The sequence below is a fragment of the Scyliorhinus torazame genome, chromosome 6 (assembly GCF_047496885.1).
Source record: "Scyliorhinus torazame isolate Kashiwa2021f chromosome 6, sScyTor2.1, whole genome shotgun sequence".
In the NCBI taxonomy this organism is placed as follows: domain Eukaryota; kingdom Metazoa; phylum Chordata; class Chondrichthyes; order Carcharhiniformes; family Scyliorhinidae; genus Scyliorhinus; species Scyliorhinus torazame.
This window is the reverse complement of record NC_092712.1, coordinates 87,596,671-87,615,441: the sequence shown is the minus strand read 5'-3', so window position 1 is coordinate 87,615,441 and position 18,771 is coordinate 87,596,671. Positions and strand designations below refer to the sequence as shown.

At 47.5% G+C, this 18,771-nt stretch overlaps 1 protein-coding gene across 3 annotated transcripts in view; it reads right to left on the bottom strand.

Moving 5' to 3' along the window:
* LOC140424881 (protein adenylyltransferase SelO-like) overlaps positions 1–18,771 on the bottom strand; it is a 132,387-nt gene that overhangs the window by 36,516 nt on the left and 77,100 nt on the right. For all 3 annotated transcript variants that reach the window (XR_011947716.1, XM_072508429.1, XM_072508430.1), the window contains exons 11-12: positions 11,157–11,240; positions 10,221–10,350 (exon numbers count right to left, since the gene is read on the bottom strand). Coding sequence is in view for 2 of the 3 variants with exons in the window: in XM_072508429.1 (XP_072364530.1) it covers positions 10,221–10,350; positions 11,157–11,240 (214 nt within the window). In the remaining variant the exon portion in view is untranslated. The remainder of the gene's footprint in view (positions 1–10,220; positions 10,351–11,156; positions 11,241–18,771) is intronic.

The following is an 18,771-nucleotide window of genomic DNA, read 5'->3' as shown; positions in this document are numbered from 1 at the left end:
AGGGAGGCTACAGCCGGACACCGTTCATTCATGGTCCAAAACAATGTGGACCAGACGGAACGCCACGCAGGGAATCTCCCAGGCCATCGGAGGCCCCTGGGGGTGGCCAGGAATAGTGCAGGGTGGCTCCCTGGCCCTCTCCCTGGAATGCGGGCACCATGGCACTGCCCAGCTGGCAGGAGCACTGCCAGGGTGGCAGTGCAAGGGTGCCCAGGTGCCATGGTGGCACTGCCAATGGTCAGGGCCCGAGAGCCATTCCCATGAAAGGGGGGTGGAGGGAGAATTTAGCCAGAGAGAACGGAAGAGGAGCCGTAACCAAGGTCCTCAAACTAAAGCTTCTGCAGGCATCTCCCTCTATACTACCCCTGCAACCTCTCAATATTCGCCCCGAGTGCCAAACCCTTGTGGCCACCTGAGTTGGCCACTTCCCGACTTAAAATGGAGAACCGCAAAGGCTGAAGGGAAATTCAGCCAAGACAGGCAAAGACTAGCAAATACAGAAATCATGTGCATTGAGACCTGTAAGGAACCAGACAGCACTGAAACCAGCAGCCATCTGCACAGTAATGCAGCAGCCAACTACATAGTAATGTGCGATTCCCAGGCACAATGGCAACAGTTAAGGTAAATAAAGCCAAGCCAGACTCCTCGGCGCCAGCAGGAGCCAAGACAAAGGAAGGCCAACAAACATTTAGGGACTGCCTAGCGATCAGGGAACCGCTCCAGCATTGGATAAATCAATCCAAGTGATCAGAAAGTAGTCCAATCACTTGGAACCAGGTACGGGGTCCGCCCCGAAGGGCGGGAAGCCCCTGGGGACTATAAAGTAAAGCCCCCAAGTTCAAATCGTTCTTCTTTGGCAGGGTCACTCAGCAACTTGAACCAACCCTTGACAGTGACCTGTCTTGTTGCCTCCAAGCAAGTAAGTCTCAAGTCAACGCTCGCTACGAGATAGGCGCTCCTAGCTACCAATCCATACCAGCTTTTGAATCCCGCAGACTCAGAACCTGAACGAAAGGCCATTTGTTCCCTGACCTGGTGGGCCAGTCCGAAGCTAAGTATAGGCCTGTTAGTTATAGAACTAGCCTAGAAAGTAGAGTTTATGCATGAGTCGCGATTTACTGTGTATAATAAATGTGTTTTGATTTGAATCTTACTAATTGGTGTGTTGAGTTATTGATCATTATTTGAACTTGAACCTCATGGCAGTATCATAAAGATACCTGGCGACTCCAGAGCAAAGGTTATAAAACAGAGCCAATTGAACCAACCAAAAGTTAGCAACACCCTCTACAAAAACACCCTGCAAATCTGTGGGGTCTAACCTGCACAAATAAAAGAAGATCACATTTTACTGACTTTCACAAAGAAGGGGCCGCACAGTGGCGCTGTGGTTAGCACTGCTGCCTAATGGCGCCGAGGACCCGGGTTCGATCCCAGTCCTGGGTCACTGTCCGTGTGGAGTTTGCACATTCTCCCCTTGTCTGCGTGGGTTTCACCCCCGCAGCAAAAAAATGTGCAGGTTAGGTGGACTGGCCACGTTAAATTTCCCGTTAATTGGAAAAAAATAATTATGCACTCAATTTTCAAAAATAAAGTGGCGGGATTCTCCGACCCCCCGCTACGGAGAATCACCGGGGGTCGGCGTGAATCCCGCCCCCGCCGGCCTCCGAATTCTCCCATCCCCCAAAAACCGTTGTGGCGTGAGTCGCCCGCCTCAGAGAATGGCGGGGTCCGGCGCGATCCAATGGGCCCTGGGGCCGCCCGAATTCTCTGGCCCGCGATGGGCCGAAGTCCCACCATTGGAGTTGATCCGTTACCAGCGGGACCTGGTGGTGCTGGCGGCCTCCGGGGTTATTGGGGGGTCGCGGGGTGATCTGGTCCCGGGATGATCTGGCCCCGGGATGTGCCCCCACGGTGGCCTGGCCCGCGGTCGGGGTCCATGCGCGGACCCGTGCCGGCCAGCGGAGTCCCTTCGCCCCGGCTGGCATGGCGCTAAGCCCCTTTCCCGCCGGCCGGCGGGGCGCAAACGACTCCAGGGCAGGCCTAGCCCCTGAAGGTGCGGAGGATTCCGCACCTTTGGGGCGGCCCGACTCCGGAGTGGTTCACAGCACTTCGTGCCGCCGGGACCCCCCGCCCCGCTGGGTAGGGGAGAATCCCGCCCAAAGACTTTCACAAGGACGAAAATTGGAAACTCTGAAACAGAAATAGAAACTTTGGGAGGATATTCATTTTTACCGACTGAAGCCTATCCGCCAAGTTTAACAGGAGGTTTTCCCACCTTCCTAGGTCAGCCTTCACCGCCTTGACCTGGTCTCCAAAATTCAGTTTGTGGAGCGAGGCCCAGCCATGGGCCACCCGGATTCCCAGATAACAGAAGCTGGGCCTGTTTTAATTTGTACCCCGAGAAGGAGTCAAACCTTCTGAGCAGCTTCACTATCTCTTCTGCACTGGCGAGAGGGTCCATCATATACAACACCAAATTTTCTGCATACGATGATACCCTGTGATCTGTTTCCCTCCCCCCCCCCCCCCAACCCCCTCTACCTCATAGATTACCTCAACGCTATTACTAGAGGCTCTATTACTAAGGCAAACAATAGCGGGGAAAGTGGACACCCCGTCTCGTACTTCTCATCAGGAAATACTTTGAACTCAAAAGCATTTGTACAAATGCTCACAGTGGGAGCCCTATAGTAGAGCTGGATCCAAGCTATAGTCTAGGCCCAAAGCCAAACCTCCCGCGGATTTCAAACAAAAAATCCCACTCCATCTATCAAACGCCTTTTCCGCAACTAATTAAATAATTATCTCTGGCTCAGGAACTGGAGGCGGGGATAAAACAACATTAAGCAGTCTCAATGTTGGCCAACAACTGCCTACCCTTAACAAACCCCGTCTGCTCCTCTTATATAGACCTGGGAGACAGGACTCTAGGCGCAGGGCCAGGATCTCTGCCAAAGACTTTGCATCTGCATTCAGTAACAAAATAAGACGATACAACTCACATTCCTGCCGGATCCTTATCTTTCTTTAAGATCAAGGAGATTGGTGCCTGCGCCAATGTGGCCAGCAACGTCCCCCGAGACATCGAATCTTGAAACATTTCTAACAGCAATGAGGGCCCTGTCCCAAAGCCTCTTATAAAATTCAATTCGGAATTTGTCCAGTCCTTGCGCCTTACCCAACTGCATCAGAACCATGCATTTCATCGCATCCTCTAACATCAGCGGAGACTCCCTTCTATCATGCTCCACCACCAGGATAGACAAACCATCCAAGAACTCCAACATTGATCACCCGTCTTTCGGGGTTTCAGACTTACAAATGTTATGGTAAAAAAGTTTCTACAAATATATAAGACAAAAAAGAGTGGCTAAGATAAATATTGGTCCTTTGGAAGATGAGAAGGGAGATTTAATAATAGGAGACGGGGAAATGGCTGAGGAGCTGAACAGGTTTTTTGGGTCAGTCTTCACAGTGGAAGACACAAATAACATGCCAGTGACTGATGGAAATAAAGATATGATAGGTGAGGAACTTGAGATGATTGTAATCACTAAGGAGGCAGTATTGGACAAGCTAATGGGGCTAAAGGTAGACAAGTCTCCTGGCCCTGATGGGATGCGTCCCAGAGTGTTGAAAGAGATGGCTAGGGAAATTTTAAATGCACTAGTGATAATTTATCAAAATTCACTAGACTCTGGGGTGGTCTCAGAGGATTAGAAAGTAGCAAACGTGACACCACTGTTTAAAAAAGGAGGTCGGCAGAAAGCGGGTAATTATAGGCCGGTAAGCTTAACTTCGGTTGTAGGGAAAATGCTGGAATCTATCATTAAGGAGGAAATAGCGGAGCACCTGGAGGGAAATTGTCCCATTGGGCAGACGCAGCATGGGTTCATAAAGGGTAGGTCGTGTCTGACTAATTTGGTAGAATTCTTTGAGGACGTTACCAGTGCAGTAGATAACGGGGAGCCAATGGATGTGGTATATCTGGATTTCCAGAAAGCGTTTGACAAGGTGCCACACAAAAGGTTGCTGCATAAACTAAAGATGCATGGCATTGAGGGTAAAGTGGTAGCATGGGTAGAGGATTGGTTAACCAACAGAAAGCAGAGAGTGGGGATAAATGGGTGTTTCTCTGGGTGGCAACCTGTAACTAGTGGGGTCCCTCAAGGATCAGTGTTGGGCCCGCAGTTGTTCACAATTTACATAGATGATTTGGAGTTGGGGACCAAGTGCAATGTGGCAAAGTTTGCAGACAACACAAAGATGAGTGGTAAAGCAAAAAGGGCAGAGGATACCGGAAGTCTGCAGAAGGATTTGGATAGGTTAGGTGAATGGGCTAGGGTCTGGCAGATGGAATTCAATGTTGCCAAGTGTGAGGCTATCCATTTTGGGAGGAATAACAGCAGAATGGATTATTATTTAAACGGTAAGATGGTAAAACATGCTGCTGTGCAGAGGGACCTGGGTGTGCTGGTGCATGAGTCGCAAAAGGTTGGTGTGCAGGTGCAACAGGTGATTAAGAAGGCTAATCGAGTTTTGTCTTTCATTGCTAGAGGGATGGAGTTCAAGACTAGGGAGGTTATGCTGCAATTGTATAAGGTGTTGGTGAGGCCACATCTGGAGTATTGGGTTCAGTTTTGGTCTCCTTACCTGAGAAAGGACATATTGACACTGGAGGGAGTGCAGAGGAGATTCAGTAGGTTGATCCCAGAGTTGAGGGGATTTGATTATGACGAGAGGTTGAGTAGACTGGGACTGTACTCATTGGAGTTTAGAAGGATGCGGGGGAATCTTATTGAAACATATAAAATTATGAAGGGAATAGATAGGATAGATGCGGGCAGGTTGTTTCCACTGGTGGGTGAAAGCAGAACTAGGGGGCATAGCCTCAAAATAAGGGGAAGTAGATTTAGGACCGAGTTTAGGAGGAACTTCTTCACCCAAAGGGTTGTGAATCTCTGGAATTCCTTGCCCAGTGAAGCAGTTGAGGCTCCTTCTTTAAACATTTTTAAGAAAAAGATAGATATCTTTCTAAAGAATAAAGGGATTTGGGGATATGGTGTACGGGCCAGAGAGTGGAGCTGAGTCCACAAAGATCAGTCATTATCTCATTGAATGGCGGAGCAGGCTCGAAGGGCCAGATGGCCTACTCCTGTTCCTAGTTCTTATGTTCTTATGTAAAAAAACCTCGGAAGCCTCATTAGCCTTGGATGGGGTAGAAACCAACCTACCACCAGAGTCCTTCACCTGCACTATTTCCCAAGAAGCCATCTGTCTCCTCAGTTGGTGTACTAACAGGCGTCTGGCCCTCTCCCATTCTCATAAAAAGCCTCCTTGAACGTCGTAGCTGGCACACAGCCCTGTCCGTCAAAGCAGCCCAAAGTTGAACTGTAATTTCTCTCTACTTTCCAGTGGTTCCGCTGTCTGACTAACCGAGTATGGCGGTCCACCTCCAGGATGGCATCCACTAACCTGTCTCTCCACCCTTTCACTCCTCTCCTTATGGGCCTTGCAAGAAATGATCTCCCCTCTAATTACCGCCTTCAAAGCCTCCCGCAATGTGGAAGGTGAAATCTCCTCACTTCTGTTAAACCCCGATACTCCTCAATAGCGGAGGAAACCCTCTCACAGAATCCATTATCCGCCAGCAGTGACATCTCCAACCTCCATCGATCTTAGAATATACCTGATGGAAAAGTCCTTCTCATCCGAGTGTAAAACTCTCCACGGGTCTGCTCCTCCATCTGCTCCGCACTAATGTGAATCCAAATAGGGAATCAATTACATCAACGTTTTGATAAAAGCTGTGTCATCCCAATTTGGGGCATATACATTGATCAGCTCCACCGGGGCACCCACCAACAACCTGCTCACCATAACATATCCCCCATTCGGATCCGTCAATATCTTAGCTGCCGAAAAAGCTACCTTCTTATGAATCAAGATCCCTGCCCCCTGGGCCGTACTGTCAAAACCGTATTGAAACACTTGCCCCACTCAACCCTTCCGCAACCTCAACTGATCTTCAACCTGCAAGCGGGTCTCCTGCAACAGCACCACATCAGCCCCCTGACCCCCTGCGGTGCCCAAACACCCTAGGTCTTTTTACCAACACCCTCACGTTCCATGTGACCTGCTGGATGGGGGTTCACCTACCCTCTCCCGTATCAGGGTCAGATATTCCCACCCCGTGAGGTAGTCAGCAACCATTCAAGGAGAGCCGATACCAGGACCACCCAAGATGGCCACCAAATCCCCCAACACGACCAAACAAAAAACAGTCCCCAGCCACCATCAGAAAACTAACCCGTCTCCCCAACATCACCCCCAACCAGCATCGACCAGACTGCAAATGTCTCCCCCCTCACCTCCCCCAAACCCCACCCAACATAAAATTAAAACCCCCAAGTTCATATTTAAAAGCTCCCCATGTCTGAGCTGCACTGATGCAAAATAAACAATGAATTGTTTAAACTAATCTATATTTTGGTGTGGTTAACCGTACTATAAAATGCAAAATCGTCATAGCCTCAGCTGACCATAGGCTGCTTTCCCCTGAGGGGGAGAGCTGACTGCTGGTGATTTAACCTGAAGATCTCCATACCTCAGACAAGGGACAGGGTTGAGAAGGCGGAACCATCATGAATAACCTCAACCAGTGTGGGAATTGAACCTGTGCAGTTGGTCTCGCTCTGCACAACGAACCAGTTGTCCAGCCAACTGAGTTAAACCGGCCCGCAAACCATATTGGAGACTAAGGCACAAATTCCCTCTCCCTGGACAGGGAACTGGAGTTGGGTTCACCAGAGATAGGTCAGTAGGAAGCTACTTGAGATGGAAATTCTAGGCTTTCTACTGGCATATCTGAACAATTTCCGAACATTAGCAAACGTTACTTTCCCATCTTGATGAGCACAAAGGTCACATCCAAATAATTAAAAATAAAAACAGAAGCCATCAAAAGTTATTGTCAACCAACATACTGGAAAACTGGCATAAAATCCACTATGTTAAAAAAATGTATAACTTGTGGAATAAATGCCTTGTTCTAACGCTGGAAACATCTGTTTATCAGAACATTTCTGAATTATAAGGCTGATTCTGAAAAAATGTACACTCAGACAGAATCCACATAAAAAGCAAACTGAAAGGTAGAACTACAAATGGAATAAGTGGGCTCATCCAATGACTCACTTGTCAGAGTGAGCAAATGGCTGAATCATGCTGTTCTTTATATTTATTTTCCTTATTAAAATTTAGAGGTCCAATTCATTTTTCCAATTAAGGGGCAATTTGGTGTGGCCAATCCACCTACTCTGCTCATCTTTGGGTTGCGGGGGCGAAACCCACGCAAACACAGGGAGAATGTGCAAACTCCACACGGAGAATGACTCAGAGCCGGGATCGAACCTGGGACCTCGGCGCTGAGAGGCAGCAGTGCTAACCACTGCGCCACCGTGCTGCCTTCATGCTGTTCTTTATGGTTGAGAGTACAATAGGCAGTATATTTTATTAATTTAAAACAGCGTTTCTCGAAGTTTTTTTTCCCGGGACCCATTTTTACCAACCTGCTGACCTTCGGGACAAAAGCCGACTGGCTTTCGCAACCCACTCCAGCAGACCTTCATGACGCACAATTTTTGTTTACCTTTAATGTGACTGGTGAGCCTGCTTGGTCCTCACAATCTCAAACAAAGAACAAAGAAATGTACAGCACAGGAACAGGCCCTTCGGCCCTCCAAGCCCGTGCCGACCATGCTGCCCGACTAAACAACAATCTTCTACACTTCCTGGGTCCGTATCCCTCTATTCCCATCCTATTCATGTATTTGTCAAGATGCCCCTTAAATGTCACTATCGTCCCTGCTTCCACCACCTCCTCCGGTAGCGAGTTCCAGGCACCCACTACCCGCTGCGTAAGGTTAAATCTCACTCCAACAGTTCACTGAAGATGAGGGCAATGTGCATACCAGGCGCAGATTTCAGCCGGTTCCTTTGTGCTGTCTTCATCTTTGTGAGGACCGAAACTCCAACCTCACACATGTAGGTCATTGTGAAGGGCAATAGCAACAAAATGTTTGTTTTACTCACCACTGGATACTCCTCGGAGACGCTACTGCAGAATGCTGACAGCCTCATGGATTTGTGCCGTGTTTTTAATGTGGTGTCACAGGTGAGGTGCAGAAGTTCAGTCTCTTCATTTGGAGTCAGCTGTAAGTTAATAATTGATCTGGGGTCTCAAACTTAAATTACTTTTTCACCCCAGTCTTCTCTTTTAAAATCTGAAACTTCTCCTCTCGAAAGTAGCGACAAAAACTGTTGATCAGTGCAGCCAGATGTGGCTAAATAAGGCTTGCCAGTTAATTGACAGTTCCCTCACTAATATTGTTTTCTTCCATGTGTGTAGCAATATGGGGAACAAGTAGTAGTTTTGTGCTGAAAGCAATCATCGTCCTTACCTTGCAATTTGAAGTTCAGTTTGTTTAGAATTGAAAAGATGTCTGCAAGGTAAGACATAGTTAGCATCCAACTCTACTTTGCCAGGAATTCCCTGCATATAACACATATGGGCTTTGTATCCTGATTTGCATTGGCTCAATTAACAAAGTCATATCTCAAGAAATCATCTTTATCCTGCTTTGTTCTCGATTTCAGTTTCTTCTTAATGGGTTGTTCACGAGAAGCCCTGGAGAGCTGTATACACTCACATCAGCACTGCTTTGTCCTGCTGTTGAGTCTCCTAGGCAGCTCTCTCCAGCAGATTCAACTGTGAGATCCAGGCCTGCTTGTGTCTCTGGCCCTCTCTTCCATATTATAAAATGACCCATCTTCAGCTCTTAACAGTCCTGTTGCTTGCTTGCTGGCAGCTACAAAATGGAGGAATCTCTCCTTCGTGATTTTGTGCCTAAAGCACGGACATCAGTGTATGTGCCATGCATGACCTGCTCTCTGTTGTTGCATCTAGCGAAAAGACCCCAGCATCTGCATTTAAAGGCCGATTGCGACCGGCATTCGCAACAGAAAAGTTGGTTGCAGTTGGCATTCTTAAAAGTTGGTTGTGGGCGTTGGGCGCTTCCCCCACATTTGGGAACGCCGCGACTGATCGCTCCGCGACCCCCCGACACCCGCCCATGACCCACCCATGGTCGCAACTCCCAGTTTGAAAAATCCTAATTTAAAACATTACAGGAAAGAGGAACTGTAAATTAAATAACACAGTATTTAGTAGATTATCATCACAGATTTTGGTACAGTGTAGCAAATTGTTTTTAAAAAGTTGCTGTATAAAAATCTTCTTTTGGTTACGTGGGATAAAGGTTATGACCATGGGGCATATTGTTTATTTAATAAGAGTGGGCGCATGTTGGCACAGTGGTTAGCACTGCTGCCTCACAGCTCCAGGGATCAAGGTTCAATTCCAGCCTCAGGTGACTGCCTGTTGGAGTTTGCACTTTCTCCCCGTGTCTGCGCGGGTTTCCTCCGGGTGCTCTGGTTTCCTCCTACAGTCCAAAGATGTGCAGGTTAGGTGAATAGGCCATGCTAAATTGCCCCTTAGGTTAGGTCGGGTTACTGGGTATGCGGGGATAGGGTGGGGGCTTGGGCTTAAGTAGGGTGTTCTTTCCAAGGGCTGGAGCAGACTCAATGGGCCGAATGGCCTCCTTCTGCATTCTAAATTCCATGAGTTCAGTTAAGAAATCAGTTCATTCAAAATTATACCAAAATATGCAAGCTTATCAAACAATCATGGCATGGAAGAGAAATAATTTCCAGAAAATTGCTGGAAGATGTATTCCAGGTGTGTGTGGAGAGTTAAACTGAAAGAGATATACCTATTCAATCTGATATCAAAATCCAGACTAAACATGAAGAAACACTGCTCCAAATAACTTGAATAATTTTTTCAGTAAAATGTTTTCACTGATAATTGCATGGAATGTTGGCCTCTGGCACATCCTCAATTTCATTCAGTCCACCATTTTTAATTCAGGACAACAATGCATTAAATTTACAATTACCCTTACCATTACATGTTTCAGCATAAACAGGATTAAGATTGCTCCTAATTATAATTCCCAGTTCACATTAGAGGAAATACTTTGTGTATACATTTCTTAGAGCCTAATTTTAAAACAGGAAAATACTGCTTAACTCCTGGTCATTTTATCATGTTGGGAAGTCAGCCAGCATAGATGACTATAAGTACTACTCACGACAGCTGTTGTTTAGAGTCCAATAAAAGAGTCAGAGCCTTCCTCAATTTGTCGAGATTATATCTCCCAACATTGGCTTGGTTCCCTATCTTGTACCGACCTTCATCATCAGATGTATTTGGCACAAAATCTGGTTCAGGAAACATTAGAATTTGTTTACATACCCATTAACAGGAACATTATAAAATAGTTTTTAAAAATACATAATCCCCTTCTTTTAACCACAATTAAGTTGAAAAAAATAAATGCTCCTTCACTTTATTCTCTAGCACATGGTGCGTTCATTCTATATATATATATATATATATATAATCCCCATGACCCAAATGTAATTTGGAGCATTTTATCTTCAAATGCATTTGTTCAATTTGTCTTTCTCATTTCCTTTCCTGAAGGTAATGACTCATACAGGATAACAAGTCTGTATAGGCAATGACTCATAGTTAAGAACAATTCTACATTCAGTAACATCCCTCTAGTACATACCTCAATGACTATTTTCATGCTTGAGTAAGACAGAATCAGCTAGTTGAATTCATAAACTGAGAGGGGGGGGGGGGGGGGAGCTGTGATTGTGCATGGAGACAAACAACACAGCTGAAGCCAATTCTATCTACAACCAATATACTAACATGCACTGATGATCACTGGATAGCAATCAGAATTGAAAGTCACAATTACATTTTTCCTTCCTAGCCGAGGACAGGAAGCCAAATTGTAATGCCTTCATTTCTGTCTCTGCCAAGATGAATATCAATTTTAAATAGTGTGAAATATGCAACAGTATGATCTGCAAAAGAACTCAACTGCAGTTTCCCTTTGTACAAGCTGTGTGTTACACCCTGACGATGGCACGGAACCTCAGAAAAGTTACAACTATGCTATTAAAAGTACAGTTTAATAGATGTTTTGCAGAGGAGAAAAAAAGATACTTACTAGGATCATAGAAATCCATAAAGCCAAAAGGACCATAATCTAATGTGACAGAGAGTACACTGAAGTTGTCTGTATTGCACACACCTGTAGTACAGAAAAACAGATAATTACTGATCAATAGAGATAAAGGGAGAGAAAGGGGAAAAAGAACAGATTGTAAGACACATACTAAAGGGGAGACACCATTTTAAAATCGTCACACAAATCATGCTTATAGAACCTACCATTAGAAAAAGTTGCTAACACGGATTAGATGGACATGAAAGGAGGAAATCAGAGAGCGAGTGTTGATTATTAACGGCTTTGGAAACAAAACTGTCGTTGAATTTTTTTCTAGCAGTATCTGCCACCCCACAATAATAGAAACAAAGGGCAGAATTTAATGCAGGCGACCAGACAATCAGCCACTGAACTGGGCAGATCTACCCCAGGATCAATGCCCCACGGGTGGAAGTCCTGCCCACTAAGAGCTGCCAACTCTTTACTGTTGCCAGCAATGCACCATCCCAAGGCCCAGGATCGTCAAGAGAGCCAGGTCAAAGGTGAGTGATGTGGGGGTCGGTGGGTCACGAGGAGGAAGAGTCGGAAGCCCAGGTGGGGATGGCTCAGTGAGCACCCCGCCCCTTCTTCTCAATGTCAGGTACCTTGACCAGGTACTGAGGGTGGGAGTTTCCGGCCCTTCTAGCTGATGCCCTACCCCCGCTAGGGCAGATGTCCCAACGGCGCAGCCGACAAGCAATGCAAATGGCCATTGACTTAAGCGGAACTAAGATCCTGCTGGTGGCCAATGGCGAGCCAGCTCCACAACCAGAAAATGTGCCGCCGGGGGCTGTAAAATCCCAGTCCAAGTGTCTCTGAATGAGAAATCCACCCTGGAAGCCCACAAGCAATCCCGACCGAGTTTGTCTTTTGGTCTTCCTGCATGATGAGACCCTACCTGCTGCTGAGTGAATTGGCAGTGCTGTCCCCACCTGGGTCTTCCACCCAGGGCTTAATCAGGACAGAGATATGGCTGACAGTAGGAGTGCCACCGACCACTCACCTGCCCGATCAAATACCTGCCTGCCACCAAACTCCCCATGTGGAGGACATTAGGGGCTGGTTTAGCACAGTGGGTTAAATAGCTGGCTTGTAAAGCAGATCAAGGCCAGCAGCACGGTTCAATTCCCATACCAGCTTCGCCGAACAGGTGCCGGAATGTGGCAACTAGGGGCTTTTCACAGTAACTTCATTGAAGCCTACTTGTGACAATAAGCGATTTTCATTTCATTTCATTAAATTTTGGGCAATGCATTTTTGCCCAGCTGTGACATAGTGGCTGTTACATAAAATATGCTCATAGTAAATGGTTTAAAAATTGAGATTACTTCGTCAAGCTTATTTCGAAACAAAGTCGCAAAAATCATTAGCCACAACAACAAAAATTTATATTTATTCATTCCCTTTCATATAATAAAATGTTCCAAGTTACTTCACAGGAGAATTATAAATCAAAACATGGGAGGATTTTCCGCTGCCTGCTGCCGGTTACTGAGATCTCAATGCGGTGGAGAATTCCATGTGAGGGGAAAAAACATGCTCAGTGCCCGGTGCTCCAGACCCCTGCTGGCGGCAGCATTGAGGTTCATGTCTCGCGCCAGTGGGAGAATAAAATGAATCAAAATTATGTATTTTCATCCTGCACGTTAGCACAGTGATTAGCACTGCTGTTTCATAGCACCAGGGTCCCAGGTTCGATTCCCGCTTGGATCACTGTCTGTGCGGAGTCTGCACATTTGCCCCGTGTCTGTGTGCATTTCCTCTGGGTGCTTCGGTTTCCTCCCACAAGTCCCGAGAGACGTGCTGTTAGGTGAATTGGACATTCCGAATTCTCCCTCCGTGTAGCCGAACAGGCGACTGAGTGTGGCGATGAGGGGCTTTTCACAGTAACTTCATTGCTGTGTTAATGTAAGACTACTTGTGACAATAAAGATTATTATTAATGGGTTGGTCACCGGATTCTGCACGCCTCCATGATGCTCCGGCCCTCTGGGCCTGGATTCATGCAGGTGTGGATTGGTGCAATTAACTGCCAGTGTGATCCTGATGCAGTGGGCTAAGTATTTAAGATCGGTGCCCCAAAGTGCATCAGAGTGTCCACTCTCCCCCCGCAATGTAACACCTGCCCACTCCACCCCCCATCCCGCCAACAGAGAACCTCACCAGTGACCACACCAGACCCATCAGAAACATCCACCAGATCCCACATTAGAGACCACAAATCAAAATTCCTCATCAGAGACAACAACAAGATCCCCCATTAGAGAACCACATCAGTCCCCCATCAGAGACCCACACCAGACCCCCATCAGAGACCCCAACCCAAGACCCCCACCAGACCCTCCAAATCAGAGGTCCCTACCAGATCAGAGAATCCACCATATAAGAGACCCCCATATCAGAGACTCTCCTCTCCATATTAGAGACCTCTCATATCAGGGACCCCCTCATAACAGAGACACCCCCATAACAGAGACACCCCTATAACAGAGAATCCCTTATGTCAGAGAACCACCCATTACAGACCCCCCCATATCAGAGAACCCTCCAAGACAGGGAACCCCCCCCCAAATCAGAGATTCCCCCCCAGATGAGAGACCCCCAAAGCAGAGAACCCTTCAATTTAGAGACTCCCATAAGAAAGAACCCCCCATTAAAGAAAACACTCCATAACAGAGAACTCCTCATCAGAGACGCCCGCCATAGCAGAGACTCCCACCATAACCGAGATCCCTGCCATAACCGAGACTCCCCCATTTCAGAGAACCCCGCTATAACAGAGACTCCCGCAAAACAGAGGCCCCTCATATCAGAGACCCCCCACCATAACAGAACCCCCCCCTATAACAGAGCTCCTGTCTCGCCCCCATCAGTCACCCCTGCCTGGAAGCTAAAGGGAGGATCTCTGTTGTGGGGGGGTTCTCTGATCTTGGGGGGGTGGGCGACTATGATCTGGTGATCTGGAGGTCTGGTGGGGATGTCTGATTGGGGGGTCTGGTGGGTGTCTCTGATAGGATACCGTTGGGGGGGGGGGATCTCTGGTGGGAGATTCTGGTGGGGATCTTTGATGGGGGATTCTGAGGGGGGGTCTCTGATCATTTTGAGCGAGTGGCCCAATGGCGTGATTTGCAACAGAATCCTTTGCGATCCTTGCCATGCATAAAGTTGCATGGCAAAGGGAGAAAGAATCGCTTGTCGGCACCACTCCTACCGCCAATGTGAACCACAAGTGAATCAGCTTGGGCGGGAGAACAAGTATCCCAAACAGAGAATCCAGCCCATGATGTTGAGCCTCGTAAGGAGACATTATTAGAAGATCAAAGGCTCATTAGTCAAAGATGGCAGGTTTTAAGGAGTTTTAAAGGGAGATAGAGAGGAGGAGAGGTATAGGATCAATACTCCAGAACTTAGAATTTAGACGGGTTAAGTGGTGACTACCAACAGTGCAGCGATTAAAATCGGGGATACTCAACTGACCAGAATTAGAGGAGAGCACATATCTCTGAAGGTTGTAGGGCTATAGGAGATTCCAGAGATAGATCGTGAGGCCACGGAGGGATCGGAAAGCAAGGATGAGAAATTTAAAATCATGACGTTGCTTAATCAGAAGTCAATATAGATCAGCAAGCACAATGCTGATAGGGTCAGAGTTTAGACGCAGGTACAAAGCTTTGAATAACTTGAAATCTACTAAGGCTAGAATGTAGGAGACCATTCAGGTGTATGTTGGAATAGTCAAGGGCTAACGAAACCATGAAAGAGGGTTTCAACAGCAGATGAGTTGAAGTGGTGTTAGGTCAGGTGATGTTATGGAGGAGGCAATAGGCAGTCTTTATGATAGTGCAAATATAAGGTCAGAAGCTCAATTCAGGATCAAATGTGACATCAAGTTGCAAACACAAAATAAAAGTAAAATACTGCACATGCTGCAAATCTGAAATTGAAACAGCAAATGCTGGAGATACTCCGCAGGTGAGGCAGAATCTGTGGAGGAAAACAGAGAGGCAGGGGGAGTATTCCTCCCCTGTTTTCGGGGGATGGAAATGGCAGCAAGGAAAGAGATTCCCATAGGAGTGCCAAAATGGTCTTTACGCCAGCGTGGTTTCCCTAATCGACAGTGTCCACTCCCACTAATGACGTAATGGGAATCCCACTCCTTACTTGCATACATTTAAATATAATTTAACCTCTATACCTCATAGTACCCCCCATATTAAACTGTCCATTTATGCCAGTGTGACCTAACACAACAGGCCCCTACACGACGTGCATTTGGCGAGCAGAATCTGCTGGAGACACACAGATGAGTAGAGTCCTACGTGGGAGGTTCCCATGTGGGGGCGGTTCCATGGTGGTGGCGGGGCGAAGTTCTGTGGTGGGGAGCTAAGTTGTGCCCAGCCCACTTGCATTATGTAATTGGATCCAGCCCATACATTTTCTTTGTCCATTAAAATTACGGCGAAGAAATCCGCCAATACTGTCAGTGGGCTACCCTCCGTTTTTCCCGCCAGAGATGACACTTTGCTAAAAAAAATAGCAAAATTCCTCCCAGCGTTAATGTTTCAGATCGATGACTCTTCATCAGAGCTGAGAAAAGATAGAAATATAATTGCTTCTGAGCAAGTGAAAGGGTGGAGGGGGTGAAGAACAAAAGAGAAGGTCTGTGTTAGGGCAGAGAGCAAGAGAATGGCAAAAGGTTTCAAGGTACAAAAGTCAAAGAGAGTAGTAATGGATATAATAAAGAAACAAAAAGATCAGGGGCGAAATTCTCCGGCATCTTGGGGGGGCCGAGCCCCAACCTTGAGGGGCTAGGCCCGCGCCGGACTGATTTCCGCCCCACCAGCTGGCGCAAAAGGCCTTTGGTGCCCCGCCAGCTGGCGCGGAAATGACATCTCCGGGCGGCGCATGCGTGGGAGCGTCAGCGGCCGCTCACGGCATCCCCGCGCATGCGCAGTGGAGGGGGTCTCTTCTGCCTCCGCCATGGTGGAGACCGTGGCGAAGGCGGAAGGAAAAAAGTGCCCCCATGGCACAGGCCCGGCCGCAGATCAGTGGGCCCCGATCGCGGGCCAGGCCACCGTGGGGGCAACCCCCGGGGCCAGATCGCCCCGCGCCCCCCCCCCCCAGGACCCCGGAGCCCCCCCGCGCCACCTTGTCCCGCCAGTAAGAGAGGTGGTTTAATCCACGCCGGCGGGACAGGCATCCTAGCAGCGGGACTTCGGCCCATCCGGGCTGGAGGATCGCCGGGGGGGGGGGGGGGGCGCCAACCGGTGCGGCGCAATTCCCACCCCCGCCGAATATCCGGTGCCAGAGAATTCGGCAACCGGCGGGGGCGGGATTCACGCCAGCCCCCGGCGATTCTCCGACCCAGCAGGGGGTCTGAGAATCCCGCCCCAGGTGTGAAGGTATGGATAGCAGTCATTCAGATGCAAGGTGAAGAAATAAGGAAAGAAACAAGAAAAAAATTGAATCAACAAAAAAAATGAAACAAATTAGAGGTTATGATCTAAAATTGTTGAACTCAATGTTGAATCCAGAAGACTGTGGAATGCAGTGAAAAGATTAGGTGCTGTTCCCCAAGCTTGCATTGAGCTTCATTGGGTCATTGTAGCTGGCCAGGGACAGAGAGGTCAGAGTGGGAGCAAGGTGGAGAATTGAAATGGCAAGCAACAGGAAGTTCAGGATTAAGCTTGTGAATACGCTGGCTTCATCTCAGGCTGTTGCCAGGGAGAGGAGTAGAGTCAGGAAATGGAGTTTGGAGCAGGGAACAAAAACAATGGGACAAATTTAATGGTCGCAGCAGTGGGCCCGTCCAATGGCTGGAGAAGCATTAGCAATCCCGTCGCAGCCACTCTGCATCATCACCAAATGCTGCCCCTACACACCCCCTGACCCAATTTAGTGTGGTTCAAGCATTTATCTTGTTGGAGTTGGGGTCCTTGTCATCTTCAATGTGGATAAACTGCCTCCGAGAGTTGCCAGACAATAGCAGTGGGAACAACCAGTACTATAGGAGACCCAGGTTCACAATTAGCATTGGAGCCTGAGAAATAAGATAAGTGGGATGGGTTTACTGGGGCCTGACAGGGAGGCTGGCAGGCGACTGTAAAATTATGACTCCTATATTCCTAGTATGCTATATAATACACCGATTCCATTTGAATTTCTTGGAAGGATGGTTGTGGGATGGGTTTCAGTTTAAAAATATCAGAAAATAATTTTATTAGTTTGAAACTCGAGAAAGTCAGAGGGTATTAAAATTAATCTGAATTTCAAAGGAACTGCCAGCCAGTCTGTTGATTGATAAACCAAGTCTGTCTAAGGTAGGCAGGAAACCTAGCCTTTTGCCTTTAAATAAATAATAATAATAATAATCGCTTATTGTCACAAGTAGGCTTCAATGAAGTTACTGTGAAAAGCCCTTAGTCGCCACATTCCGGCGCCTGTTCGGGGAGGCTGGTATGGGAATCGAACCCATGCTGCTGGCATTGGTCTGCATTGCAAGCCAGCGATTTAGCCCACAGTGCTAAACCAGCCCACATGAGTAGGTGCTTAAGGATGAAGCTTAATATGCTTGACAAAATCAAAACTAAATGTCTACAATGCGATCACAAAAGATCCAAGGTGTGTGAGGAAGTCTATGAGAAATCTGTGGCTTGCAAAGAGGACAGAAGGAATTGGAAGTCCATGAGCTGGTGAGAAAAAATCCACGTTCCATGAGAAAGTTTTAAAAAAAACAAGGTCTGTAAAAGCCTGTCACCAACCTTTGGTAGGTGGTCTGCAAGAAACACAGATTGGTTGTGTGCAGTGAATAGGAGCAGGGCAAAACAGTGAGCAGATTCTTCATAGAAAAATGTTTCCCTGGCCTGGTGAACCAGAGACCCTCGGCAGCACAGTGGTGCAGTGGTTAGCACAGCTGCCTCACAGTACCAGGGACCTGGGTTTGATTCCCACCTTGGGTGACTGTCTGTGTGGAGTTTGCACTTCCTCCCTGTGTATGCATGAGTTTCCTCCAGGTGCTCCAGTTTTCTCCCACAGTCCAAAGATGTGCAGGTTAGTTGGATTGGCCATGCTAAATTGCCCCCGAGGGTGAGATTACAGAGCAGGGAATGGGGCCTAGGTAGGGTGGTTTTTTACACGGTCGGTGCAGACTCGATGGGCCAAATGGCCTCTATCTGTACTGTAGGGGTTCTATGAAGACTCAGGGGCCCCCGGTTTGAATCCCACCACAGCAGATGGTGCAAATTGAATCCAATAAATATCTGAAATTAAAAGTCTAATGTTGACCATGAAACTATTGTCGATTGTCATAAAATACCCAGCTGGTTCACTTATGTCCTTTAGAGAAGGAAATCTGCAGTCCTCACCTGATCTGACCTACATGTAACTTCAGATCCTCAGCAATGTGGTTGACTCTTAAACACCCTCTGAAAAGGCTCAGCAAGCACTGAGTACCATCAAACCACTAGAAAATCAATAAAAAGGAAAGAAACCAAACAGACCACACAGCAGCAACCCTGGAAAGCCAGGGGATCAACCTTAGTGTAGGAGGGCATGCCAGGAGCAGCACCAGGCATAC